The 27,422-nt window shown below is 27.7% G+C and overlaps 11 protein-coding genes across 11 annotated transcripts; 4 read left to right on the top strand and 7 right to left on the bottom strand.

The window, feature by feature from the left end:
• Positions 1-1,680: 1,680 nt before the first annotated feature.
• On the bottom strand, positions 1,681-2,121 carry VNE69_06198 (putative SP-containing protein; the record flags this gene model as incomplete). The annotated part of the gene is made up of 1 exon (XM_065473958.1): positions 1,681-2,121. The coding sequence occupies one exon, from the start codon at positions 2,119-2,121 to the stop codon at positions 1,681-1,683; it is 441 nt and encodes a 146-aa protein (XP_065330030.1).
• A 261-nt stretch (positions 2,122-2,382) lies between these two features.
• VNE69_06197 (cleavage and polyadenylation specificity factor subunit 4 (CPFS4)) lies at positions 2,383-2,856 on the top strand (the record flags this gene model as incomplete). The annotated part of the gene is made up of 1 exon (XM_065473957.1): positions 2,383-2,856. One exon carries the CDS (start codon positions 2,383-2,385, stop codon positions 2,854-2,856), a length of 474 nt encoding a protein of 157 aa, XP_065330029.1.
• Positions 2,857-3,018: 162 nt separating this feature from the next.
• VNE69_06196 (zuotin (ZUO1)) lies at positions 3,019-3,885 on the bottom strand (the record flags this gene model as incomplete). Its single annotated transcript, XM_065473956.1, has 1 exon — positions 3,019-3,885. The coding sequence occupies one exon, from the start codon at positions 3,883-3,885 to the stop codon at positions 3,019-3,021; it is 867 nt and encodes a 288-aa protein (XP_065330028.1).
• Positions 3,886-4,068: 183 nt separating this feature from the next.
• Positions 4,069-4,905, bottom strand: VNE69_06195 (cell differentiation protein RCD1-like protein; the record flags this gene model as incomplete). The annotated part of the gene is made up of 1 exon (XM_065473955.1): positions 4,069-4,905. One exon carries the CDS (start codon positions 4,903-4,905, stop codon positions 4,069-4,071), a length of 837 nt encoding a protein of 278 aa, XP_065330027.1.
• A 105-nt stretch (positions 4,906-5,010) lies between these two features.
• Positions 5,011-5,418, bottom strand: VNE69_06194 (uncharacterized protein; the record flags this gene model as incomplete). Its single annotated transcript, XM_065473954.1, has 1 exon — positions 5,011-5,418. One exon carries the CDS (start codon positions 5,416-5,418, stop codon positions 5,011-5,013), a length of 408 nt encoding a protein of 135 aa, XP_065330026.1.
• Positions 5,419-5,596: 178 nt separating this feature from the next.
• Positions 5,597-6,454, bottom strand: VNE69_06193 (putative SP-containing protein; the record flags this gene model as incomplete). The annotated part of the gene is made up of 1 exon (XM_065473953.1): positions 5,597-6,454. The coding sequence occupies one exon, from the start codon at positions 6,452-6,454 to the stop codon at positions 5,597-5,599; it is 858 nt and encodes a 285-aa protein (XP_065330025.1).
• A 167-nt stretch (positions 6,455-6,621) lies between these two features.
• On the bottom strand, positions 6,622-7,122 carry VNE69_06192 (putative SP-containing membrane protein; the record flags this gene model as incomplete). The annotated part of the gene is made up of 1 exon (XM_065473952.1): positions 6,622-7,122. The coding sequence occupies one exon, from the start codon at positions 7,120-7,122 to the stop codon at positions 6,622-6,624; it is 501 nt and encodes a 166-aa protein (XP_065330024.1).
• A 3,195-nt stretch (positions 7,123-10,317) lies between these two features.
• VNE69_06191 (actin) lies at positions 10,318-11,445 on the top strand (the record flags this gene model as incomplete). The annotated part of the gene is made up of 1 exon (XM_065473951.1): positions 10,318-11,445. The coding sequence occupies one exon, from the start codon at positions 10,318-10,320 to the stop codon at positions 11,443-11,445; it is 1,128 nt and encodes a 375-aa protein (XP_065330023.1).
• Positions 11,446-12,355: 910 nt separating this feature from the next.
• On the top strand, positions 12,356-12,946 carry VNE69_06190 (forkhead box protein; the record flags this gene model as incomplete). Its single annotated transcript, XM_065473950.1, has 1 exon — positions 12,356-12,946. One exon carries the CDS (start codon positions 12,356-12,358, stop codon positions 12,944-12,946), a length of 591 nt encoding a protein of 196 aa, XP_065330022.1.
• Positions 12,947-17,761: 4,815 nt separating this feature from the next.
• Positions 17,762-18,655, top strand: VNE69_06189 (uncharacterized protein; the record flags this gene model as incomplete). The annotated part of the gene is made up of 1 exon (XM_065473949.1): positions 17,762-18,655. The coding sequence occupies one exon, from the start codon at positions 17,762-17,764 to the stop codon at positions 18,653-18,655; it is 894 nt and encodes a 297-aa protein (XP_065330021.1).
• A 1,276-nt stretch (positions 18,656-19,931) lies between these two features.
• VNE69_06188 (putative SP-containing membrane protein) lies at positions 19,932-21,191 on the bottom strand (the record flags this gene model as incomplete). Its single annotated transcript, XM_065473948.1, has 1 exon — positions 19,932-21,191. One exon carries the CDS (start codon positions 21,189-21,191, stop codon positions 19,932-19,934), a length of 1,260 nt encoding a protein of 419 aa, XP_065330020.1.
• Positions 21,192-27,422: the final 6,231 nt, after the last annotated feature.

The raw sequence follows: 27,422 nt of genomic DNA, 5'->3' as shown, positions 1-27,422 counted from the left end.
CAACCAATTTATTGAACAAATTTTTTCTATAAAAAATTATAAATTCCGAGAACGTATATTGATAGTATTTTTAGGTTTTATTATATCCCATCTAATATTATATTGTAAATTTTATTTTTTTCAATATTATATATCAACAAGCATCTAATGTTTTTGTTTGTTTTATAATCTTTTGCTAGTATCTTTATGAATAAATATAAAATAAAATTATTATTGCGCTTGATTTGAATTTTAATTTATACATAAAAACAAAAGGTTTAAAGTAGTATGGAACAAGTCTCGACGATATCCTTATGTTAAACCTCATTCTTTACAGTAAAAGTCATCATTTGGATCTAGAAGGTATAGGGTTTTCTATCTACATGTAAATTGATATGAAATTATAAATTTAATAAATTGCGGAACTATAACTTACATCGAAGACATGTTTAATACAGTTCAGAAATCAAAAATAGCAAGGTTTAAAACTTTTTTACGAAAAAAGTTTTCTTTTATGATTGTACCTTACAAAAATAACTTCAACTAACCTAATGAACAGAAACAATTAATTCAAAAATATTGTTAATACAATATTATCATCGTTATTGTTCTCAAAGCACAAGTATGATTCCTAGAAGTTTTAGTCTTTAAAATTGTTTTTACAAGTTTATTGCATCTTTGTGGATTAAGTAGTAGGTTAGTCTATTATATCTACTAAGAGTGACAAGTAATTATTAATCTGTACATTGTAAGATAATTGACGCGAGTTTTTTGGCTTCTAAATATTTTAACATAGAAAGCATATGTAAGAAACATATTCACAAACGTCGTACGATATTTTAAATGTTCTATCATTTAACTAATTAATTTAATAAAAAAGAACACAAACTTTTAAAACATTGTTTAATGTTGAACATTGCATTTAATGTAGATAGTGATATTATTATAGGAACTTAACAAGCCCCTTATCGAATTGCTGACACTATAATGACAAATATTAATTTCGATGTAAAAAATACTATAAATTAAAATGTTTATAAGACATTGATGAGATGAGCTTTAATATTTAATTATTATTTTATATGCATCTTGATTTTTATACAAAACTAGGTATAGCTTTCACATTTAAAAATGAGTTAACAAGATTTGTTATTATTTAAATTTAGATTACGTTTTGTAAAGAATTTACTATGAAGGATTTATTATTCTTAATAACTATGGTTAAAATTTCCTTAGCAAAACTCGAAAATAGAATTGTATCAAGTCATTGTTTTTTAATTTGGTAACTTCCAGTTGTTTGAAAATTATTTTTATAATTTATTATACGCAGTTTTTGGCTCGAATGTCTTTGCAATTTTTTTGAAAAAGGTTAAATTAATTCCAAAAACCAATTCTGACGAAATTTAGAACCAGGTTTACATAAAACAGTAATTGAATTTAGAACATGAGGATGTCTCTTTATAAATATTAAATTGTAGCATGCAGTCTAAATTTGATATTATTTTGTTGTTAAAAATATTCTGAAATAAACTAGATTTTATATAAATATTGTAATGTAATTTTTAAGAAAGAGATTCTCATAATCTTTTTCTTTGAAGTCTAATAATTAAAAATGCTCTATAAAACTTAGAGGCCTTTTTCTTGTCTTATATTTTTCTATATTTACAATATTATTGTCGTATTAAACAAATAAAAGTTTATTTATAAAGCTTTCTCTTCCTTTTCTTCCTCTTCAAGTTCTTCTTCTTCGTCTTTTACTTGTAATTCCTCTTCTTTCTTGTCCTTAAAGTCAGCTGGGTCAAATTTAAAGTCTTTAAAAAGATTATCAATTAATTCTTTTAATTTATCTTCTGATAAATCTTGTAGAGGGTCTTTTTCATCTTTTTCTTCCAGTTCTTGATTCTCATCTTCTGTTACAAAGACTGGTTCTCCTCTCTTGCTAATATTTTTCACTTTTTCAAATATGAAATCTTTAGCTTGTTTACATTTATCTTGTAATATTTCTAAATAAATTTTACCACGACTGAGAGCATCTTCGTAGGCATTTTTAGCGATATTAGTAAATTTCTGTAATTGCGTCTCTGGAGCAGGAACAGGAAGATCAGTACAGTTTATCAAATAAAAAATTGCCAAGAATAACATCAAAATTGGGGGTAAAAAAAGAGGATAAAAATAAACCAGCAAAAAATTATAAAATTCATTTTACAATTTATTTACCATTTAAAAAAGATCTTTCAATTTACCATTTAAAAAATATTTATAATTTACCATTCAATTAATCTTTCAATTTAAAATCGAATTGTGTTTTCTTTTTCAATGTACCATTTTAAAAGATCTTTCTCTTTAATTTACCATTTAATTATTCTTTCTTTTCAATAAGATCTTCTTTTTTCTTGTGCCCCAATGAATAATCTTAAATTTGATTTCGAAGATTATGTTGAGAACCAACTTGGTCTTAAAGAAGAAGAAGACATCTACTGTGACGCATACCAGACAAATTCATGTTACAATCCCAACTGTGACAAGCAACACATTAAATTAGCCACATCTGTGATTTGTAAGCACTGGCTCAGGGGACTGTGTAAAAAAGGAAAGAAATGTGAATTTATTCACGAATACGATCTTAAGAAAATGCCCCAGTGCTACTTCTTTGGTAAACTTGGCGAGTGTACAAATCCAGAGTGTTTTTATCTTCACTCTGTGAATAAAAGAAAAGAATGTTCTTGGTACAACAGAGGATTCTGTAGACATGGATCTTTATGTAAAAATCGACATGTTAGAAAGAAAATGTGTTATAATTATTTCTTAGGGTTTTGTATTAAAGGACCACTTTGTGAATTTGGTCATCCCAAATCGTATCTCTTTAGAATACAATAGAAAAAAAACAAAATAGAAATAAAAACATGAGATTTTTAAAAATTTATCTAAATTTCTTATATACTAAATAAAAATTTATCTAAATTTCTTATAGACTAAGTAGAAATATTTTTAAATTTTTTAAAACTAATTAGAAATATTTTGAAAAAATTTATTTTTTTTTTATTTTTTTAACTCTTCACTTTTCTTGATCACTTCTTTAACACTCCTTTTGATTTTACTAGTATTAATCAATTTGTCAGTTATAATTTCAAATTTATTTTTTTTTGTCTTTCCAAATAAAATTAATAACCTCTTTAACGTATTAATTTCTAATACTGACCACTCATTTTCTTTCTCTATCCTTAAATCTCTTATTTGATCACTAATAGATCTTAATCTTGGATCTCTTTTATAACAAATTTGTACTATCTCTTTAAGTTTTTTAATATCTTCATTTTTTAATTTAGTCAAATATTCAGCATGCTGTCTTGTGTAATTTAGTCGATCATCAGGACTTAAATTAATATATTCATCTATTGGTATGTAAACACGATTTGATTTATAATTACGCCAGAAATCATAAAACTTAGTAGCGTCATCATCGAGAGACGGAGCATTATTTGTAAAACGGGAATATTCTTTAAAAATTTTACCGAAAACTTCTTTGAATTCTTCGGCTTGATAAATGCGATCTTCTGGCATTTCTACGTGGAAAAAAGACGAGTCATAAATATTTCTCAATCTTTTATCTCCTAAAATTTTATTAGCAAGTTCTACTAGTAAAAAAGCTTCTCTGGCTCCTTTAGAGACATCTGGATGATATTGTCGCTTCTTAACTCTTGTTACATGTGCTAAAATAGATGGCGGAATTTCTTTATTTCTGTAATTATCTAAATCCATCATTAAATATAAATCAATATTACTAATTTTACTTAATTGCTCTTTGGTGTAGACATTTAAGATATTTCTTGATGCAGCGTAGTCTTTTCTGATTTTTTTCTGATCATCATCAGAATTTTTGGAATATTTAGAAAGTTCGTTATTCATTTTTAACGGTCGAAAAAAAATATTAAAAAATTAAAAAAAAAATTATAGAGAAAATTATAAGCAAAAAGAACATGCGTTGTGACATCATATCTTTCTAAAAAGTATATTTAATTTTGACACGTTGTCAGTTAAAAAAAGAAATTTGACATGTCAAAAATTTAGATCGACAGTATTTTATTAATATTAATTTTTGTTTATTAAACACAACAAATTATTATACAATTCATTACAACAAGAATCCGCCTCCACAATTTTCTTCATATCTTCATTTACAACATTTTCCGGTACTCTATTATTCAATGATTGTCTAATATGTATTTTATTACACAATCTTATATAAACACTCAGTATTAATTTTAAAATATTAAACAACTTGTTTTTAGCTACAAGTCTACTAATAGAATTAAATACTTGGTTCACTGCGCTAAATCTATCAAATGTCTGAGTTACATAATTTAACCCATCTTCGCCACTAATAAGATTATAAAAGGTCTGGACACTAAGATATTTGACTTCATTAGATCCTAAATCAATATTTTTCAAGATTATTGGTATTATTTCTGTATTTTTTATATTTGTCTGGACATATTGATCTGTTACAAGCACGCTAAAAATTTTTAATACCCAAATTCTTAAGATTTCATAATTTTCTCCTGTGTCGATAAGTGCCACGTATCTGAACAAATAAAAATGAAGTCTCGCGTCTACGAAAGCTCTTTTGATTTCGTCGTCCGCCACTAAAAAATGTAAAATTTTTAAGACTACCACTAAATTATCTGACATTTCTTTAGAAAGAGATTGTAAACTTGTATAAGGTTCAATTATTTCCTGTAAAATGAGTAAAGAAATACCATTTTGCTCCCAAATAAACATTGGTGAGATATTGTCCGATAAATATTTGAGAATTTTTTCTAAATATATTTTTTTATTACTGTCTTTAATACTATTAGAACAAGTTTCTACAATTTCCTGATAAATCGGATCTTTTTTCTGGTAAACAATGTCTTTCTTCTTATTCATAAACAAGGGTATAAAAAACAACATTTATATTAAAATAATAAACATCAAACAAATTTCATTTATTTTTAATTTAAAAATTAATACCGTTATTTTTAATATATAAAATTATTCTTTTCTTTGAATATCATTATATTTGATAATTAATAATTTTAATTTCTCAAATAACACCATATTTCTTAATGTTTGGTACTGAAGTTTCTTCGATAAGTCAAATTTGCCTAAAATTTCTTCGTATTTTTTTGCCCATGTAGTTCGGTTAAATCCCAGCGAACTTGCCAAAAATGAATTTGGATAAGTAAAAGTTTTCCCTATTATTCTTGAAATACGACCATCTCGATCTTCAAGTTTATCTATGTTGTAATTATATAATTCATAAAAATGTCTATTTATTATGGATTCTCTTTTGGATCTTAAATTGTCTACATTTTTTATGAGATCGACATATTTTTCCACTTCTGGGATGTATTCATCTGTCTCTGGATCTTTAATAAATTCATAGCCATGGTCTTTCATTTTTAAAAAGGGCGACACCAAAAACAATGAAACTTTTCAAAGCACAAGTATAAAGCATTTTTGAATAATTGTAAATCTAAAGAAACTTAATAAATATTTTGTCAATAATAATCTTTATTTTAATAAATAGTTTTCATTTATTTTGTGTAGTTTTTCATATTAAAAGTTGTCATTTTATTCACAAAGTAGCGAATAATCTCTTAATCTTCATCAACCAATCACGTAGCTTGTAGAAAGATTTTTGTGTAGCAAAACTTCTACTTTTAACTTCTGCATATCTTTTAAACAATTCACTTCTAAATTCATAAGCTGGTTTCGTCTTTAATCTCTTCAATATATTTTTTAAAACTGTTTTATCTCGGCAAAGATCTTTCAGATCTTCAGCAAGATACGCCTTTCCTCTATTAATATACTTCTCAACAACTATTAATCCTTCAACAATACATGTTTTTACATTCTCAAAAGTTAATAATTGTTTACGAATCTTTCTAAATAAATTATCTGGATCTGGGAGTTGATGATGCTGTGTCGTCTCGAAATCTAATAGTTGATCCCATGGTGGAGGTACGCCGTTATACTCCAAAAAGTTTATTAATTGAGTTTTGGCAAGAGGATTTTCGCTTAAAACAGCTGATAATTTCGCGCCTGCGCCTGTTCCTGTGAGATGGAGATTTGGTATGGGAGTGGAAGATAAAGTAACTGTAGTGTTTTGTGGTGGAACAGGTCTTGGTACGTATGCTGGTTGTATAACTGGTGGTGCTGTGGGAATTGGTGCGATATTTTGGACAGGATTTACAGGTGTACTTACAAATTGCGTAGTGTTACTAGGTACTATATTTTGATTTTGTACAGGCGGGGTAGTCCACGCTATCGGTCTTACATTCGTAGTATAAGAAGGTTGGCATTGTATTAACTCTCTTTGTTTCTGGTCATTGCACAATGCGTCAATTACACTTTCTGTAAAGGGAGTCGTGTTATTAGTACCGTATTGTCCACTAGCTGAAATGTGGATTATGAGTGTTAACAGCAAGTACATTTGATTACTTAGTTTATACAATTCGTTTATGTTTGTATTGTTACAGTCTGAAACATTGTATTAAAAAATATCTTGAAGTTCGAAAATGTAATAATCACATCAAAAAGTGTCACAATTTACCTTAAAACAATTAATTTTTTATATTAATTTTTAGAAAATTTTTTTATTTACAAATATTCTTCTTCATTTTTGTTTCTAATATATCTCTTTATAATCATAGCTATCAATCCCAAACCTGCAAGTACAGAAGCACCAATAACATATCCTTGATACTCAACATACCAAGGATCTTCTTCATAAACTCTATCAAGTACCCATCGTTTGTTTCTACTATCAAATCTAAATGGTTCAGAATACCATTTTTTAGCTTTTTTATTTAACATTTCTTCTATACAAATAGAATACAATTGTTTATTATTTTTATTTTTGACAGAGTCAAGTTTTACACGAACACCATCACGCATTCCTGATTGGTCTCGTCTTTTATCGACAGATATGTAGTCATTTTCTTTGGCGTCTAGTTTTCCTACCATGATTTCGTAACTTTTGAGATCGACAGTACGGGAAAATGGTAATTCCGCGTAGTGAATACCATTTCTTTTTTTGAAGAATGGTGAATTGAGAGGTGTTGAACAAAAGAAAACGGCGAAATAAAAAAATATTCTCATTTTATATTGTTTTTTTTAGAGGTATGTTTTTTTAAGTTTAACTGATGACGTATATATACAAACAAATTAAAAAAATTACATATAAACAATTTAAAATAATATAACTAAGAAGCAGGTCTCTATTAATTATTTAAATAAGAATTTTTTTTTTAAATATTAAATTTTTGATATTAATAAACATAAAAATGTATCTTTAAAAGGCAACAACAAATCCATATGAAATTGTCTTCAATTGTTGCTTTGTTCGATTAGTAAAAAAGAATCATAGTTTATTACATTACAAGTGTAAAACTAAACTGCTATATTGTTATTAAATATTATTTTAAAAAAATCATAAGATATACTGCAATTAAAACGGCCCAGAGTTCTACATCTTTTACATATTATTAGTTGAACTTATATAAAGAATTCTCATTATAGATCAATCATTAATGTTTTTTTTTGACATTAAAACCCTGATAATATCTTTTTAAGAACTATATAATATGCATAAATTCATAATAAAAAAATCATATTAAGTAATAATAAAGTAAATTTTTGATATTTTTTGTGCTTTACATTATTAAAGATTTTTTTAAACTCTACAAACCAATACGACCAATTTTAAGTAGTTTAGAAATACCGAGAAAAAAATCAACTTTTTTTAATGATTTGCTCATATTTATGTCAACATTAGTTTCAAATACTTTTATTTCAATTCTTTTTATTTCATACGTTAATATAGAGGTTAAAATGTATATTTTAAAAACAACATATGTTTTATCTATGAGTTTACTCCTATGATGATGGTTGAAAATTAAATTGCTTTTAATTTGGAATATATTTAATAAAAAACAAGTACTTTTACAGCTTATTAAGAGCATAAAATACAGAACCGTTTTAAATTTGAAGGAACACAGGCTATATATGGGAGCAAATATATGTTAAGTTTTCAAACTTTTTTGTATTTAAATCAACTATGTAAATAAAATAAATTGTGCAATCTTCAAAAAAAATAGTTCTTCTTATATAACATACTTCCCTAGTATTGTATTTCTTCGCATACGTTGCTATTTTCCATAAAACAAACGCGCCTTTTTAATTCCATAATATCTTCTCGAAATATTTTCTTTAAAATGCCAACTAAATATAAGCCTCAGTCAAGTAGGTATGACAATCATTCTTTCTTTATTTGGACACCGTGGCCTGTTGAATTATATAGAATTTTCAGTCTATGATCGATTTCTCCATTTATATCCGCTATAGATATTAGAAAATTTTTATATTTGTTTTTAAAATATTTTTTTACCTATCTTAACATTAATGGACAAGACTCAAATCAAATATTACTTTTCATTGCTGTAAGATAAACTTTCCTTAAATTCAAGATCACAGGGACATTATCATTTTTAGAATGTTTACAATACATGTTCGCGAAATTAAATCTCATTTTAATCAATTCTGAGTGTTTTATCTCATCTATTTTTTTTTTTAGTTTGTTATCATAGAAATTAGCTTACAAATATGGCTTGAATACAAGCAATCTCGACCCACTAAACTTTATCGTGAGTAATCTTTCTTCAATCTTCAAGCGTTTTATGTAAATTGTTACCTTGGTTTTTTTGTGCAAAGTTTTCTAGGCATCAATAATAAAAGTGTCATGTATAAAGCTTATTCATAAAGATAATACATAGTATCTTGATTTAACAAATGTAGATCATGGTTCCAGACTTCTATTCATGGTTTGATGTGTATATTTATAACTCCGATTCTATATCGCAATTGCAGCTTATCCTTATGCCCTATCTCAGTAAGGAAGATTTTATTGTCTAGCATGGTGGTATCCTCTCCGGTCTCCTTTATAATTCTCAAGAAAATGCTCTCTCATATCTTTTTAGTGTTTTGATTTAAATACCTATTTATGTTCTAATTTATTTTTTCTACTTTAATGAAGTAGATCTGAGTCACAGTAATGAAGATTTTGTTTCTACTAGAGTTAATAAATCGTCTTCTCTTGTTTTATAAAGACTTCTATCATCCCAAAAGTTTTGTTATGGATAACATTTACCTCAATCTTTACACAACATGTTAGTTGTGGAACTACTGTGTAGTCCAGCATAGAAGACACATAATATCCATTCTTACAATTTTATTCGCTTATCTAAAGCTTTATCAAGTTGTCGTATCTTTTTCAAATACATTTTATTTTTTAATTTTGATTTGTAATTGTGTTCGTCTAGTCTCTTTAAACAGCTCGAAATATTCCTTTCACAGTGCTATTTTATTGTAGCTCTTCTTACTCTATTATGTAAAATGTATGTTTATATAAACTCGTCCAGTCTTTGATGTTTTTCACCTTATAAGTCTGACAATAAACCAAGTCCATATTTTATGACATTTTAACATAAGATAGATCTACTTGTCCATATCCAAGTCTCTTTTGAATATTCGACTTTTAATTATCAAATAAAAATGTGTCTATTTGATGTTTTAATCTATTATAAATTTATAGACTTGTAAAGTTCTTTATGGCAGTATTTAAATCATCTTTTTAGTATAGATTTATTATTTAGATAATAAAGAATATAATATTACAAATAATTACCTCCCCATCTAGATTTTTCTGTAATAATCCAAAGACTAAACATTTTTGTATCAATTATCTTACAATATTTCCCATAGCTCGGGGGTTCTTTATAATAATCTATGATCCATATTTATATTTAGGAGTCTTTTGTCAGAAACAACTTTGAATATTCAGAATCTTAATAAAATGCCTATAGGATATTTATATTTCTTCCTGACCTATCAAAAAACTTCTTTCTTTTTATTTATAATTAGTTGTATTAATAACAAATTAGTCATAAAACAAAACATTCTTGACTTTTAGTCAGTAAATAAAAAATTCTCATATGATCAATTACTAAAAATTTACGAACAAAAGACAAATGTCATTTGAAAAAAAATGAAACAGAGCTATTTGAAAATACTAGAAAATGGCATTATAAAGCACTAGGAGTTATATAAAAATTCATTTGTAAAAACTAGACAGAGGAAGATTTTTTAACATGTCAAAAAAACTTTCGTCTCATAATTTTCTCTTAAATTTATGTTTCTTTGATTTTATAATTTTGTCTTTTTTTCTCTCCATTTTCCCGCCTTTTTTCTTGTTTATTATTTTTTTTCTAAATAAAAAGGCCATTTTTTTTGCCCCAAATGGAGAAGATCGCTCAAGCTCTTGTTATTGATAATGGATCAGGAATGTTAAAAGGAGGATTTGCCGGTGATGACGCCCCAAGAGCAGTATTCCCTAGTATAGTAGGAGTACCAAGACACAAAGGTGTCATGGTAGGAATGGGCCAGAAAGACGCCTATGTAGGAGATGAAGCCCAGTCTAAAAGAGGAGTCTTAGAAATTCAGTACCCTATCAGTCATGGTATTGTAACAAACTGGGATAATATGGAGAAGATCTGGCATCATACTTTTTACAATGAACTCAGAGTCGCCCCCGAAGAACATCCTATTCTTCTTACTGAAGCACCTTTGAATCCTAACCAGAACAGAGAGAAAATGACTCAAATCATGTTTGAGACATTTAATGCTCCTCATTTCTATATTTCTATACAAGCAGTACTTTCATTATACGCTAGTGGAAGGACTACTGGTATTGTATTTGACTCTGGTGATGGTGTATCCCATGTAGTGCCAATTTACGAAGGGTATTCCTTGCCTATGGCCATAAGAAGACTCAATCTAGCGGGAAGAGACTTGACTGAATATTTACAAGTAATCCTCACAGAAAGAGGAAATAACTTCAGTACTACTGCAGAGAAGGAGATAGTCAGAGATATAAAAGAGAAATTGTGCTATGTCTCTGCTGACTACGAGGAAGATGTAAAGAACAATAGTCTCTTGTCAAGTATAACTAAGAATTATGAGATGCCTGATGGACAGATAATTTCTATAGGAAATGAAAGATTCAGAGCCCCAGAATTATTATTCAAGCCTCATCTAAGAGGATACGAAATAATGAGCATTCATGACACCATATTCGACTCTATAAAGGCCTGTGACGTAGACATCAGGAAAGATTTATACGCTAATATCGTACTAAGTGGAGGGTCGACCTTATTCCCGGGAATAAATGTGAGACTTGATAAAGAAATTAGAAACTTGGCGCCAAGCTCAGTGAAGATTAATGTCGTATCTCCTGCTGAGAGGAAGTACAGTGTCTGGATAGGGGGATCTATTGTGGCATCTCTTTCTACATTCCAAGAAATGTGGGTATCTAAGCAAGATTATCAAGAACATGGACCATTTATTGTCCACAGAAAATGCTTCTAATTAAAGAATTAAGTGAACCCTTATATTTATAACATAATATCTTATTTTGTTTATGCCTATCTATAATATATGTATATCTTCTCTTATATATGTATTTATCTTCAGCTTTTAGCAGTGTATCCTGGCCAGTCCACTTCCATGGCCAATATTCTCCTGGTAGTAATTTAGTCTTCGCGGCACAATAGACTAAATGTATACTCCGTCTTATTTGATGTACTTTCTATGATATTTGGTCACCACTCCATCTCATGTCAACATTCATCGACTTATAATTATCTTGAGATTTAAATAGTATTGCAAGAAGATCATAATTCTTTATTTGTTTGGTTATTTAATATTAGCATAAATTAATAAATCTATGCATATTTATATAGTACTTCTATTTTATAATATTAGCATAAATAGAATAGAGTCTTGATTAATTTATATCATATTAATATGCTATACTTTTTTTATATTCAATTTAAGCATGAATAAAATTAGACCACGCTAAATTCTATCTTTATTATTCTATTTATACATATTATTAGCATAAATAAAACCATGCTTATTTACATAATATTTTTCATGCTATTTATATATAATTTTAGCATAAATAAAATAAGACTATGCTTATTTATACAGTTTTTTTTCATACAATAATCTTTATAAACATTTTTAAGGTTAAATTGTTGCGTGTACTTTTCTCTTCTAGTAGAGTTAAAAATAATCTCATCTGACAATTCTATCACTTTTAAATGTCCTTTATATTTGCATAACTCTTTTTTAAATTTAACATTTAAATTAACTACTAATAAATTTATGCTAAATTTTTTATATTTATAGTTTTCATTTACACTTTGTTTGTATAACAAACAAAGTGTGTTTAATCAAAACATCTAACATTAAAAAGATTTATTTCTTTGTTTACATGTTTTTCAAGGACGAGGGGGAAAGTACTGACACAAACTTCCTAGACATCTATTCCACACCCACGAGATTACCCAAACCTACACAAATAAGATCTCAAAGAAAACCCAGCATCAGCTACGCCGAACTTATCAGCGAAGCATTAGAAAGATCTGAGCTTGGAATGTTAACTCTCAAAGAAATTTATTATTACATATCACATCATTATCCATATTTCAATATGAATAAAACAGGATGGCAAAATAGTATTAGACACAATTTAAGTCTAAATAAAGCATTTTATAAAGTTCCAAGAGGAATGGGGAATCCTGGTAAAGGATCTTATTGGAAAATTAATTATGAATTTGCTACACATAAACAAGGATATAGAGCTAAGAGATTGTCTAGTAGAACATGTAGTAAAATGAATTCTGATGGATTTATGTCACAACAAGGATTTCTAGAGAATATTGGTGTTACAGAGATGATTAGTAAATCTAATATAACATCAGTATTTGATGGGAATTTGGCATCATTATATGAGAATGTAGAGACAAATGAAACACATTTAGAATCTAGGAATGCGAATAATATATTCTCATTTAAGAAATAAATAGACTGTTAATATAACTACTTAAAAATTTTTACTATAATTTTTTATTTAATGTAATTTATATAAGTTTAAAAAGTAACATAATATATTTATTTGTTTATATATATTAATAATACGACCACATATTTAAAAGTCAAGACTCAATTTTATGATCAAAATGAATACTTAACTATTTTAATCTTTGAAAAAAATACTTAATTGATAATCTAAGTTTTAACTAATAAAAGACAAAAAAATGGATTTCTAACTAGCTAAAAGATGAAGATAAAAATCTGATTCAGATAAACAAAAGCGACAAACATATAATCGAAGATTGATCTTCCAATGGGGTAGTTTATAATGACATTAAAAGAATAACATGGGCATACTTTTGGCCTAATAGTGAAAAATCAAAAAAAAACTTTGAGTCACTGATAAACGATATTAATATAGAAACAAGTAAACATATTGTAAAAGAAATGTAAAAAAATAAAATGAAACACAGTTCAAAAAAAATTAAGATTTTTTTGCGCAAAAGTTTTTTAAATTTTAAATGAATTGGGTAACAATTTTTACATTAAATTTAGTAAATTCTAGACAGTTATTTCTAACAATTTTGCTATTCAAACGAAAGAACAATATTATGTCCAAAAAAGAGGCATTAAAAACCAAACAGATAGAATAAAATTTACGAATCTATTCGGGTAAGTAATGACAGTGCGTGAAATCAATAAATCTTTATGTATTGTAAGAAAAAAATAAAAGGATTACGGTATTAATAATAAAAACCATAAAAAGGACATTAACCCGAGCGCTGAAATCATGCAGAATATTTCTACTAATAATTTCATTTGTGATGTTACGATAAATTTTTTTGAAATAGTATACATTATATTATCCAGGAGCGGGTTTCTTGTTTTTGCATTTTCTTTTAATTTAAATGAAATTAATACATACATGTCTTTTATCATTATATGTACGTCGCAGGGGCAACATACCAAAGATTGTAATGGAGAAAAGGGGGTATAGATAAACATACTATTTTACAAGGAAAGATTGCGTTTTTTTATCGTATGCAAAGATACCTAGGTTTGTTCTTTTTTATTTTTAATAAACTTTTAATTAGAATGTTTTTTTTTGTTCCGACGGAATTTAAATCCTTTTTGTCCTTCAAAAGTTATTCTAAGCAGTCTCTAGTAAATTTTAATAATTAAATATCTCCAGATATGAAGAACAAATACTTTTAAGGCACGAAATTATCGTGCCTGCCTCTGTTTATACGGTTAATTTCGCATAACAATTTACACGAACTATCGCAATAAATAGGCATAATTACGATTCTAGAAATTTAATGCTAAAAAATTATTATTATTTTTTAGAGCAACAACTCGAGCTGTATATTAAAGATTTTTTTTTTACACTAGCAATATCAAAAAATCCCTATTTGTTTGTATTATTATTACACAAGTTCACTATTGTCAACTAATTATGTATTAAAAATTAGAATACTGCCAATGGAACAAGCTTTTCGCAAAAAATTTCAATAATCAATTAATTAATATAAAATCTTTAGTTACAATTGCTATGTGGAAATGCATATGCAGACCCGCTTTCAAGACAACTAGAATAATTCGTAAGTATTTTCAAAAATTTTCATTCTTTAACAAGAGTTGAATCGTTATAGTGCCATAAAAATTTGTGTTTTTCTTCCTCTTTTTCGTAAGAAAAGAAAGAAAACCCATAACTACTAATTAAGAAACATCTTTTTTGAGTTGGCAAAGACTAAAAACGATCCAAAGCCGAAATATCGAATATGGTTAATTCACATCGTAAACCGTTGCATTTATTATATAGAAATCAGGTTAATCAAAGTGTAGCCTACTCCGCAGTCGGTTTAAAGCGAAAATCACAATAGAGCTGTGTTATTAGAAATATAATACATTGTGTCAACGATATGTTCTACAAAAAATTTTAAACGAGTTAAAAACACGCACAAATGTAAATTTTTTATATCTTCAATATCGAAAAACAATAAAAAATCTTATACAAGAAAAGGCCTTCTTTAATCGCTACCCGAATGTAAGTCCGTTACAACCTAAATAAAAAGATGTTTTTACTTTTAATTAGTACTCAGTCGAAAACCTAGTGGATGAGGAAACTGGGTTAAACGCTCAATGACACTTAGTTGCGGATACTCAGAAAAAAACTTTAGAGCCAGATAGAATATGCCAGCAATATAGCTAAAATATTAGTTACATGTGTGTAATTACAATAATGGATTATTGCCTTTTTAGTTAAACGTGGAGCGTGTAACTCTGAAGGGTTTATGAACTTTGTCGAGAAAGAAATTATCTATGCTCTTTCTGAAAAAACCTAGCAAAGTTTTTATAATAGATAATGCTAGTTTATTTATTCGCGGATAGTTTTACAAAAATTTAATAATCTAGCCGCCAATCATAAAATTTTGTTTCCTTATTCTCCACATTTAAATCTTGTAAAAGATTTTTTTTTGTTGCTTTAAACAAAATTTACATCTTTTCATTATACATAAAGTCCAGTTGCAACAATTCTTGATATTGTTTTGGGTTTAAATTATAGGCGTGAATTTCAAAGGTTTTACATAAATATTATAGGCTGGCTAAAAAAAGTCCAAAGCAAGAGAAACTTTATTTAATAAACTTTTTATTGAACTTGAAATTTAATTTTGCATGCGAATATCAAATTCGAGCATGGCACTATAGAAATTTTAACAAGGAATATAGAAATTCACATATAACACTAGAGAAATATAAACATGGGACTATAACGATTTGACACTCCTGTAAGAAAAAAACTGGGCTGGTATGAAGGAAATAATTTCTTTGGATTAATATTCCCGCATATATGGTCCAATTTTATTATTAAACATTCTCAGAGAGCAAATTTCCAAATGAATTTGTAACATAAATAACAAGGTTTATTGCCACGTTGCTCAATATTTAGAGGGTTTAAAACAAAAGGGTTCATTAAACGAGTTCGACATTACGTTTTAAAAATCTGCATAATAAAAAAATAAACTCAGATGACTCTTGCTATTTTATCTTTTAAAAATTACAAAACGTCAATAGAAGTAGATGAATTATTTGGATTATTATAAAAACACATATTTTAGCCTCTCCAATATTTACTCAACAATTTGACTTTGAATGTATAAGTAAATAAAATATCTTTAAATTATATATGGCTAGGTGCAGTATTTTCAGATTTTATAGTATAGCACAAAAGAAATTCAGAATACATGATTCAATCGATTACACAAAGAAAACGCAAGAGAGCAAATACATTTTTTTTTTTTTTTTCTTTGCAAGTAAGAGGTAGGGAGAAACCTTACATAGGGACCAGAGGGATTTGAGTGTGATCCTTTTCCAACTGGTACTGTGAGATTCTTACTCACTAAAACTCCCTCCGTATAACTTGCCGGTGCAGCAAGCTCCGCCGTATCCATTGGGACTTTGGCTCCAGGAGAACACTTTCCATTTATACCTCAAATCGCGTCCAGAGTGACCTCACAGCGGATATACTTAACGAGCATGGTTATCTATAACCCGAGGAGAGACATCATCGTACTGACTCAAAGGTCCCTACAATCATCTGTATCGCACACACGGCTCCTTACACGACCACATCCCCAGCCCGGCATTTTTATTGGACTGCGTTGACCACCAGTCTCCCACTAGTTTCGGCCACCGTGTTACAGAATCATGTAGGATAGGGTCCACGAGACCTTCTGTTGCCCTACTTCGTCTAGCCTCTTAGTTAGCTCTAGGATCCCACTCTAGAGTGCACCAGCCATGGGCTCCAACTAGGTCGTACCCATTAGATACTTTTATGTATCATTAAGTCACCAAAGGGTGATACTGTTTTTCAGGCCTTGAGGTGCGTTTCTACACTAGATGCTAATCCCCTTGTGGCTGGACACACACAAGTTTCATTGAATCAACTTAATGATTACCGTGGACATTTTCATCATCTGAGTTGTTCCAACTGCATCATAGAAAGTAGAAACAATTTGGTGCCCCTGGGACTCGAACCCAGCCCATTGGTCAATGAGAACATCCCTTCGACCACTCGGCCAAGGGCACCTAGAGCAAATACATAGAGTCTATAGAAAGAGAGAAAAAATAAAATGTTTTATGAAGAGAGAAACTGAAATAGAAAGGCTACTCAGCCTAGTTCGTTTACATAAACAAAAAAATCAAACTTTTTTACCCATTAAAAATTAATATTGTATTTTTAATACATTTCTAGAAGAGTCGAGAGCAATAGCTTAACGTTAGGTAAGGGAAATTGTGAGCTAAGCTAAAAGGTGCATTTGTACGGTCTTATCCTCCCTTACACATGTTAGAAAAATTAAATTAGTTTTTTATCGACAATCAAAATTTCCAGTTTTAATTTTTTAATTTATAGTATAAAAGCATTATTGCTTTGAAAATAACAAAAAACTTTATTGCATGTCAAACATTTTTAGATTTGTTTTTATTTAATTACAATGTTATTTATTCAATGTCAATAATAAACAATAACTTTGATTATTATTTTGTTGACAAAGAAGCAAATTCTATCAAACCAGTTCCTGTTTATATCTTTTTTTTATTACAAATAGACAGTCCATTATTACAGATACATAAACAATAAGTTTTGTACGAAGTCATATAAATTGGATTTTCCATACTTTTTGTTTAATGTTTACATTCAATTTTAAGGTTTAAAAATTAATATAATAACATTTTTAATATGACGTGGAATTAAATACTGTTTTTAATATATAAATGTAATGAATCTACAAAAAGCCCATATATGATACAAAACATTCTATTGACTATTTATTCGGTCATTAGAAGCTCGACACTTGAGACCGATTATTTTCCATGTACAATATATAAACCAGATGAAACAAGAAAAAGAAAGTTAGATAATTCCGATGAATCTGATAATTTCTATGAACGCATAACCCCAATTGAAAAAATTTACAATTATAAGTATTTGCCTTCTAATTCAGGAAATTCGAACAATTTGTATTTAGAATACATTAATAAAGGTAGAAAAATACTTATCTTGGATATGAACGAACTACAAAATTTTTTAGACTATAAATCACTGAAAAAAAAATTGCATGATCAAATTGATGCGTGGGATCAAGAAGATAATAACAAGATTGAAATTAAATGTGTTTTAAAGGACATTGAAACAAATGAAATAAAAATCTTTAGAAAAGCAAAACTTTATATCCAACGCAGGTTCCAAATATTTTATACGTCTTATCAAAAATATATCAATACAGTTAAAACGGCGATATCTATTGTTGCCAGTGACGAATATTCAGACAATTTAAAAGATCAAATTGATTTTTTTGATTCAATATTTTATTTTTTAAAAACGAGTTTTAATAAAAAACTCTATTGTAAATTAGATAGTTACAAAATAATCGATTTTTATAGTACTTTGCCTATTAGGTTCAATGTTTTTAAAGATGTTTATTATGTAGTTGAAAGATTTGAAATATTTAAAATTTTTATCGAGTATAAATATTTTATTAAATTCAATGAAAATGATAAAAATAAATTACAAAACGCGCTGTATAAAATTTACAAAAATTTGGACAATTTATTTGAAAAACTTAATAAGATATGTGAAAATTGCTTGATAATTATTGAAAATTTAGAAAAAGTCATAACAGATAATGAATCGTAATGTAAATAAAAACATTTTATGTTTTTTAATATCAGTGCAGATGTCTTTTTATTTTATAAACAAAATTAAATCGTAAAGGTTGTTTGGTGTAATAACAACAAAATAAGATCAAACTTAAAACCTAGAAAAAGATATATTTACAAACATTGAATTCTAAGAACAATATGAGAGTATTTTGATAAAAAACAGAACACTGGATATGTTATTAGAAATAGCGGGAAATTTTTAAACATTCACGATAAACATGTGAGGATAAACTAACAAAGTAACCTTTAAACTTATAGGTGTAAAATAGACAATGACATAGAAAAATTAATTCAATTCGTCGCTCTACGTTTATTTTAGACGTGGAATACAAACATTCCCTGTCTTAAATTTAAATATAAGCTATTCACAGTTCTTAAATACTATGTAAATATTTATGCTCGTAGGCTCCAAATAAATTGGCCTCGCCTTTTCCGAACGTTTTTTTTGAATGAGCATACTTTATGCAATAATCCTGAATTATTAAAGTGTAAAGTTACCTTAATTATCCATTAACTCTGTTTTTATAACTTTTCTCTTATCACATAAGAAAATAAAAATATGCGTTGATACCTTTAACATCGTATTAAATATAATAATTAGTATTGAGTATCTTCAAGTATTATCATATGCAACAATTATTTATAAAATAGAACAGGAAACATTTTGTGAATAATGGTAAATATATTGCAGAAATCTTGAATGTATTTTAAAAAAATATAGACATAGAGCTTCTGTTAAAAAATTATACATTAATTATTTTTTTTATTGATCTTATTGTAGTGATTATAACGCACCAAATAAAAATTCTAATTGATCAGATGTTTATTATCTATAAATTTTTTTTAATTTATAGATGTTTCGAGATTTATATACTAATTTCAAACATTCAAATTTTAAAATTCAAATAAAAAAGTGTTGTTGAAAACGTAAATTAGTCTGAATGAAATATCATGTTTGTTGAGAATTTTTCTTTTTATATTTGTGTTTGAAACAATGATTGTAAAAATCATCTTGGATTAGACCAGTCTGTGATCAAACAGTTTGATATCTGATAGAGAGCAACGATTGGTAACTAGAGTTACAACAAATGCAATGACCAGAGGTTTTGACATTTAGATATTAAGAAAAGGGTTTAAAATAAATATATAGGACCCTAAAAAATTTAAATGGAATTTTATACTTTAATTTAATTAAATACAAGGGGGTTTCCTCAAACCCCCCAAACTAGATTATGTTTACTATTATAAACTTAAAGATCTCTTAATTTTAATGTTTCATAAAAATGATTATTTTCAAATCTTTCTACCTTATATTTTTTACACCAAGGTGAGAGCTTATATACAGTGTAGATTATACATACCAATGCAATAATAGATAAAATTATTACTATCAATAGTAGCATCCAGTTTTGATTAAAACCTATTGACGTGTCATAATTATTACTTTTTAGAGTTGTATTTGATTTTTCAGTTAGATTACTGTAACTTGATGTTGAATAAGTTAATTCCTCAAAAACAGTAGTTGAATTATCGGCAGGATCATTAAATGTATTTAAACTTGAAGTATTATTGTCATCATAAGCACTGGAAGGTGTATTTGTGGAATCATCGATTTTATTTAAAGTTGGAGTGGGATAATTATCATAAGCAACAGAAGGTGTATTGGTATAATTATCAATTGTATCTAAAGTTGTATCCGTTAAAACTTCAAAAGTATTAAAAGTTGTATTGGTTAAGTCTTCAGAAACATTGTAAGTTGGATTAGTAAAATTTTCAAAAATACTGTAACTTGAATTGTCTAAATTTTTATGATAACTGAAGGTTGTATTAATAAAACTAAGATTATCTGCGCATTCTGCGTTTTCCATATTTCTTTGATATTTTTTCATCATTTTTACAACATACCATTTTTCTTCTTTATCAATACATTTATCATATCTTGTCAAGATGCCTTTACATACCTTAAAAATAGCAAAAGGATACTCACTTATATTGTTAGATTTAAAACATAATTTTTGATCAATAATAATTTGGATTGTATCGATAATAGGATTAAATCTATTAATAATATCTTTATAACAAAGGTGTATCGATTTATAAATATTTAGCGTTTCTTGAACAATGTTCTCAATAAACTTGTCTTCAATGAATGTAAGCGGAGTTAATTTTAGATTGACATCTCGACCAATACCAAATTTTCTAAACACTTTCTCTAAATAATCATTCTTTAACACAGCTCTTCTTTTCTCAAAGATATATACTAAATTGTTTCTTTTTAGTATATCGCAAAATATATTATGATTTATCAAATTAAACCACACCAATTCAGCAAAATTAAAGACGGCATCGATAAGTAAGTTGGTATTTTTTGTATAGTTTACTAATATATCGCAAAGCTGATCATCTTCGATCCTCATAATATTGTTTATTTCAAATATCTGATCGTTGCTAGATTTTATTGATATAAATCGTAGCGAAAATAACTGGATGAAATAAAGTATTGTCGTCATAACAAAGGGGTATGTATTTTTTATCATAAATATATATTAAAACAGTTTTTTTGTAAACATTTACATTCAATTTACTTTAAAGAAAATATTATATATTTTTGATAAATTAATTTACATTTATTTATGTAAGTATAATTATCGATAAATAGAGAAACTCGACAGTTTATTTTAGCTCAATGTATAATATAAATTTATAAAAAAACATAATTATTATAACCAAAACAAATTATCTAATAGGAAGAGGTTTGCGCAATTAACACTTCTATCTTGTTATTGAAATTATTAATAAATTGAATATAAGGGACGAAACTTGGTAATAACTACATCTATATTACTATTTAAGATCTTTGCTATTTGTTAATCACTTTACAAATCGAAACTTCAAATATAATTTCAACATAAAGGATAGTTTGAAAAAACAACAGAGTAAAACATCTAAATCAGCAAAATTCGCTTACTAGTAAAATTAATATAACCCGAATTTAAGAGCTTATTTTATTTTATTAAACAATCATATTTATACTCCTACGCTTTTTATTTTAGTCATCTAAAGATTATTGCTTGTGAGAATACATCTTTTACAAGTGTTATTGAAGTAGGATATTTTGACTATTATAATGTGTTTCAAAGAAATCGGGTTGCAAGCGTATATTAAACTTTTCAAACATTCTAAATACTTTAATTATAGATTTTATATTTGTAGACATGTTTTCAAATAAATATATTTGATGCACAAGAAAAAAAGCCATTTCGCATTCTCTGTTGTATTCTTTGGTTTTTGCAAGTGATCTAATGCTCTAAAGTGCCTTTTGTGTTAAAATTTATTTGAAATTAGCAATATAATATCTTAAACAATGTATTTGGGATATTAGTTTGCTTTAAACATAGACTCGTTACATTTTTTTTCAAAATAAACGAAATTTATTATTTTTGTAATCTTGAGAAAAAAACATCCCCCGTAGTTTTATGGAGCCATGTATTAAATAATGCCTATTGGTTTAATCTTTGCGATTTATTGCATACTTCGTCTTTCAAAAGTGCATATATTAATGTTTGTTTAAGTTTATTACCTTTTGTGTATTTAAATATGGACAAAGTTTATATTTAATAAGAATCAATTCTTAACTTTATCAGTGTATAAAAATTTATAAATTTGATCCATGTCATAAGAAATTTTTATTGTAAAAAATTCAATTTTTCTACTTCCATATCATATAGATAAAAGAATTTCATACATAATTTGTGTAAAACTTTAAAAAAATAACTTAACTTGAAGTATATCTAGAATATGTACATATACCAGAAAACTACGAAAAAATATATCAATAATGAAGATTTGTATGGACCTACAAATATAGCAAAAAATTTAAAAATTATATTCCTTAACTTAAAGTTCAGTTTTGAACAAATATTTATATTTGCAGTATATTTTTGACGAAAAAAATATAATCATTTTTTATCTAAAGTATTCTTAAACATTTTAGATTAATAATCATTATTGTCTTTATTTATCATAATGGGGGATAGAAATTATACAAATATATCACATCCCCCCCTCAAGACGGTTAGTCTCATCTAATTTTCACATCTACCCCAAGCATACCCTTCAGATCATAATGTCTCTTCTTCACAAGCCTACCATTACTAAGTTTTACAATATAAGAATCTTTTCCACACTTTTCAACAATTTTCCCTGTATCCAAAAATCTTCCTTTTTCATACTTATTAACACCTGCCAAATTTTCTCGTTTAGCTATTCTTACCAATTGACATTTACTATATTTTTCGATCTTTCCCTTTCCAAACCTATTACAATATTTCCCCATAGGGCTATTTTCAAGCATTACGTCTCCAGTTTTATCTTCAGTCGCTTCTAATGGTGTACATTTTATTCCCGTATGATAGCTCTGATTATATATATCGATACTTTTATACACTTTGCCTTCAAAAGTTTTCGCATCCGACTTTAAAATACTTTCTCTCAAAGTTCCTATAACACGCTCTACTCTTCCGTTACTTCTATGCGCTTCTATACTTACTTGTCGGTGTATTATATCGAGATCTCTACAAAATTTTCTAAATTCCACGTTAATAAACTCTTTCCCGTTATCTGTAATAATTTCTTCTGGTTTCTTCCCTTGCTCACATAATCTTTTCAAAAATCCAACAACATTATTACTTGACTTGTTATTTATAACTACTCCCCATACTCTACGTGTAAAATAATCAATAGCAACTAAAACATATTTCTTCTCATTTCTAAAGTCTATCAAATCTAATGCAACCTTCTCTAAGTATCTCGACGTATCTACAAATTCACAACCACCCATATTTTTCCTGTTATATATCTGACATTTCTGACACTGTTTTATAACCTCGTTTATTTCTTTCTTTACTCCTGGCCAATAGTATTCTTCTCTCATTGCATAATAAACACTTGTCATGCATCTGTGGCCTACTTTTTCATGATATTCTTGGATTAATTGTCTCCTTATATTCTCAGGTGGTATTTCAACTTTACGTCCTGAGTCAAATTGCCAATATTGCTTTCCATTCTCGGAAAAAACATGTGCTTTCCATTTACCTTCTGTTTGCTTGATTGTTCGCTCTTTATTTTTCATTTCTTTAATATCCTCTTCCATATTTATTCGACTCAACGCATCTGCTACCACCATCTCATCAGGTTTTTTATATTCCACGATAAAATCATATTCCTGTATCTTCTCGATTAAGCGATTTATTCTGTTATTATTAAAAAACGGTTTATTTCTTATCTCCACCAGTGCTTTGTGATCCGTTTCTATCTTGAATTTCCTACCTCTTAACTCGTATTTAAATTTATCAATGCCCCAATATATCGCAAGCATTTCCTTTTCTGATATTCCATATCTTATTTCGGTAGGTGTTAGCTTTTTAGATGCCCATTGTATAGCAACCCATTCCCCATTCTCATTCTTCTGAAGTAACACCGCACCCAATCTCAAATTGCTAGCGTCTGTTCTTAGTATGAACTCCTTATTATAGTCCGGTAATCTTAGTCTTCCCATATTTCTTAACACATTTTTCATTTTAGTAAATTCCTCTTTCATCTCTTCCGTAAATTTCCACGAATTGCCATTTTTCTTCAAACTATCTGTCATTTTCAACGTCAGCCCGGCATAATCTTTTATAAATGGTCTGAACCATCCAGTCAATCCTAGAAACCTCCTCAATTCCGTCAAAGTTTTTGGATCCGGATACTCCAAGGCTTCATTTTTCTTTATTTCGTCGGCCGTCATGTCTATTCCATTCAGCGTCACACCTAATAATTTTACTTCCGCTTGTCTAAACTGTATTTTCCCAATATTTAATTTCATTTTATTTCTCTTAATTCTTTCTATAACTTCTATTACTAATTCATCGTGTTTACGTTTATTGTTGGCATGTATTACTATATCGTCCATGTATACCTCAACACCATTTCCCCGCAAATCTTCAAAAATCATATTCATCGTTCTCTGTAGTATCTGTGGGGAATTTTTGTATCCCATCACCATACTATTCCATTCGTAAACTTTTTTATTAAATTCAAACGCCGTCTTATGTTTATCTTTTTCTTCGATTTCAAAATGGTAAAATGCTTCTTTGCAATCAACAACAGTAAATATTATCGACCCTTGCGTAGCTCTTATTATTTCTCTCATATTCGTTAGCTCATACGGGTCTTTCTCGACTAAATCATTCAACCCTATAAAATTACTAACTACTCTTACTTCACCACTTGGTTTAAGTATCGCTCTTATTGGGTTTCGCCATTCCGAAGACGATCTTCTTATAATTTTTCTATTTTCTAAATCATTAATATATTCCTCAGTCTGTTTGATCAAAGCCTGTGGGATCGTCTGTCCCTTTCTGACTATCTTCTTACCCTCTGGAGTATCTATCTTACACTTCTCTAATGTACAATAACTTATAACCTCATCTCCTTGTTTAAAAACTTCTTCATATTCCGCTTTGAGATCTTCCAACGTAAATGCCCTCTTCAGTAATCTTCTTTTCGTCTCTTTATTGCTCGCATATATTCTTTCTTTATGTCTTCTATCACTATTATTACATTCCTTTAACTTAACTCGTTTTGTCTTTCCACTTGGTTTATATTCTTTATTATCATTACTGCTACTACAACTTTGGTTTTCGTCTAAATTTAAGTACTTATTAAACTTTTTATTATTTTCCTGATTATTGTTCCTCCCTAAATAGCAGTTCCTAGCCATATGGCCAAATTTACCACAATTAAAACAATTCCTATTATTTCTTATTTCTTGTACTGTATTCCTTAAAACTAAATCTTTCTCTTGAATTTCTTTTCTCACAGTTTCTCTAACATTCTCAGCTATGACCTCCATAAGTTCTCTCCTATTTCCTTCTTCTTTTTTAGTTCTTTCTTCTCTACATATTTCCTCCTCTAATTTCTCAATTATTTTATAATATTCGTCCTCTTTACTAATTCTTTCTACCATGAAATTTTTTATTTCTTCACTTCCTTCCATAAATATTCTCTGCTTCCACAAACTGATTTCTATTTCCTCCATCTCCAACCTATACATTATTCTTCTAACTTCTTTTAATAACTTTTTGGCCTCTAGACCACAGTCCACACTTGTAAACTGACGATTCGGTATCGCCCCCATGTCTTTATTTATCATAATGGGGGATAGAAATTATACAAATATATCACAATTATTAATAAAAATAAATACACAATTTTAAACTTGGGATTCAGAGACAATAACAGAGATAAAATTAAAATTATATTAAAGACAAGTAAAAAAGAAATTTTGATTGTACAGTGCAAAAGGCCATACAACCATATTTAAAAATTATTTTCCATATCTTAAGGCATATCCTAAAACAATCGAAGTAAGGGAAATTTCCAATAACCAAAAACAGTATTCTGACAATTATAAAAGACCAATAAGATTCTTTTGAATTTGTTTTTAAGGTTTAAAAAAATATACTGCCATTAAAAATTTTCGTTAGAAGGATAAAAGCTATAAAATAATTGATTTTTGTGATACATCGCCTATTAGAAGGAGTATTCTAAAAAAAAATTCTTAGCTCTTAGAAGTTAAATTTTTCTAACTTTTTTTGATTATAAATTTCTAACCATTTTCGATACAATCGATAAAACTATAATACAAACAGCTTATAAGAAATATTAAAATTTGGTTCGCATATTTGTAAAATTAATGAAAATTATGCTAAAAATGTATTTTTTTATAATCAAAAATGGAAAAAGCTATACAAGAAAAATAATAATCCAAAATATTATTTTTTAAATACTCTCAATGCAAATAAATACATGTCTTACTTAAGTGAACCCTCTTAACATTTTCCGCACAATACCTTATCTATCAATGAGTTTATCATAGGTTTAAATTTAACCGTTATCGAGTAGAAAAACAATGGAAAACAATTGCTTCAACATTGTTTGATTTCTGTAAAGAGATATAAAAAATGAACATTTTGTGATTAAAATAAGACGGCACAACTCTTATATTAACGTGAAGTAAGGGCCAAGCTATTTTAGACCTTCTATAGGTTCCACAATTAAATCTTTAAGTCAGTTATATTTATACAGCAATAACAAAAATAAATTTCTTCTTCAGGATTACAAAATATATTTTTGTGGTATTATTTAACACGTTATTTTGTTTTTATTTAATTTCTTTCCAAATGAATTTTTTAGAAAATATTTTACTATAAATATTTTCCTTCAATTTTACCCCTACCTTAAGATAGAAATGAAAGGACAAAAAGAGGAGTCTCTGAAAACAAACATTAAAAATAAATAATAATAATAATCGAAATAATATTGCAGGGAGGAGCATCATCGAATGCTATTTCCACAGGTCTCCTTATTGGCGTTGAACAATTCTATATTACACTTTCTCATCGCTAAATATTTTATATTTAAAAACTCTATTGCCTATTCCGACATATTATTAATATCAGCGCTCCTACAATAACCATACGCTTGTTTGAATAAAATTAAGATTTCTCTGTCTTATAACGAATTTTAATAGTGTTAAGCATTAAATCTAATTCTGGTACATGACCGTTTAAGACCCGTTTAAAATTTGAAAACCCCCTTATAAAAAAAGTCGAACTGGTAAGAACAAAATTAGTTAAAAATAGAGTGTTTTTAAACATGGAAAAAATAAAGTTCATTTTAAAAAAATCTAATAAAGC

The sequence above is a fragment of the Vairimorpha necatrix genome, chromosome 6 (genome assembly GCF_036630325.1).
Source record: "Vairimorpha necatrix chromosome 6, complete sequence".
NCBI classification, from domain to species: Eukaryota; Fungi; Microsporidia; family Nosematidae; genus Vairimorpha; species Vairimorpha necatrix.
Note: the sequence above shows the minus strand (reverse complement) of the source record. Positions and strands in the feature narration are given on the sequence as shown.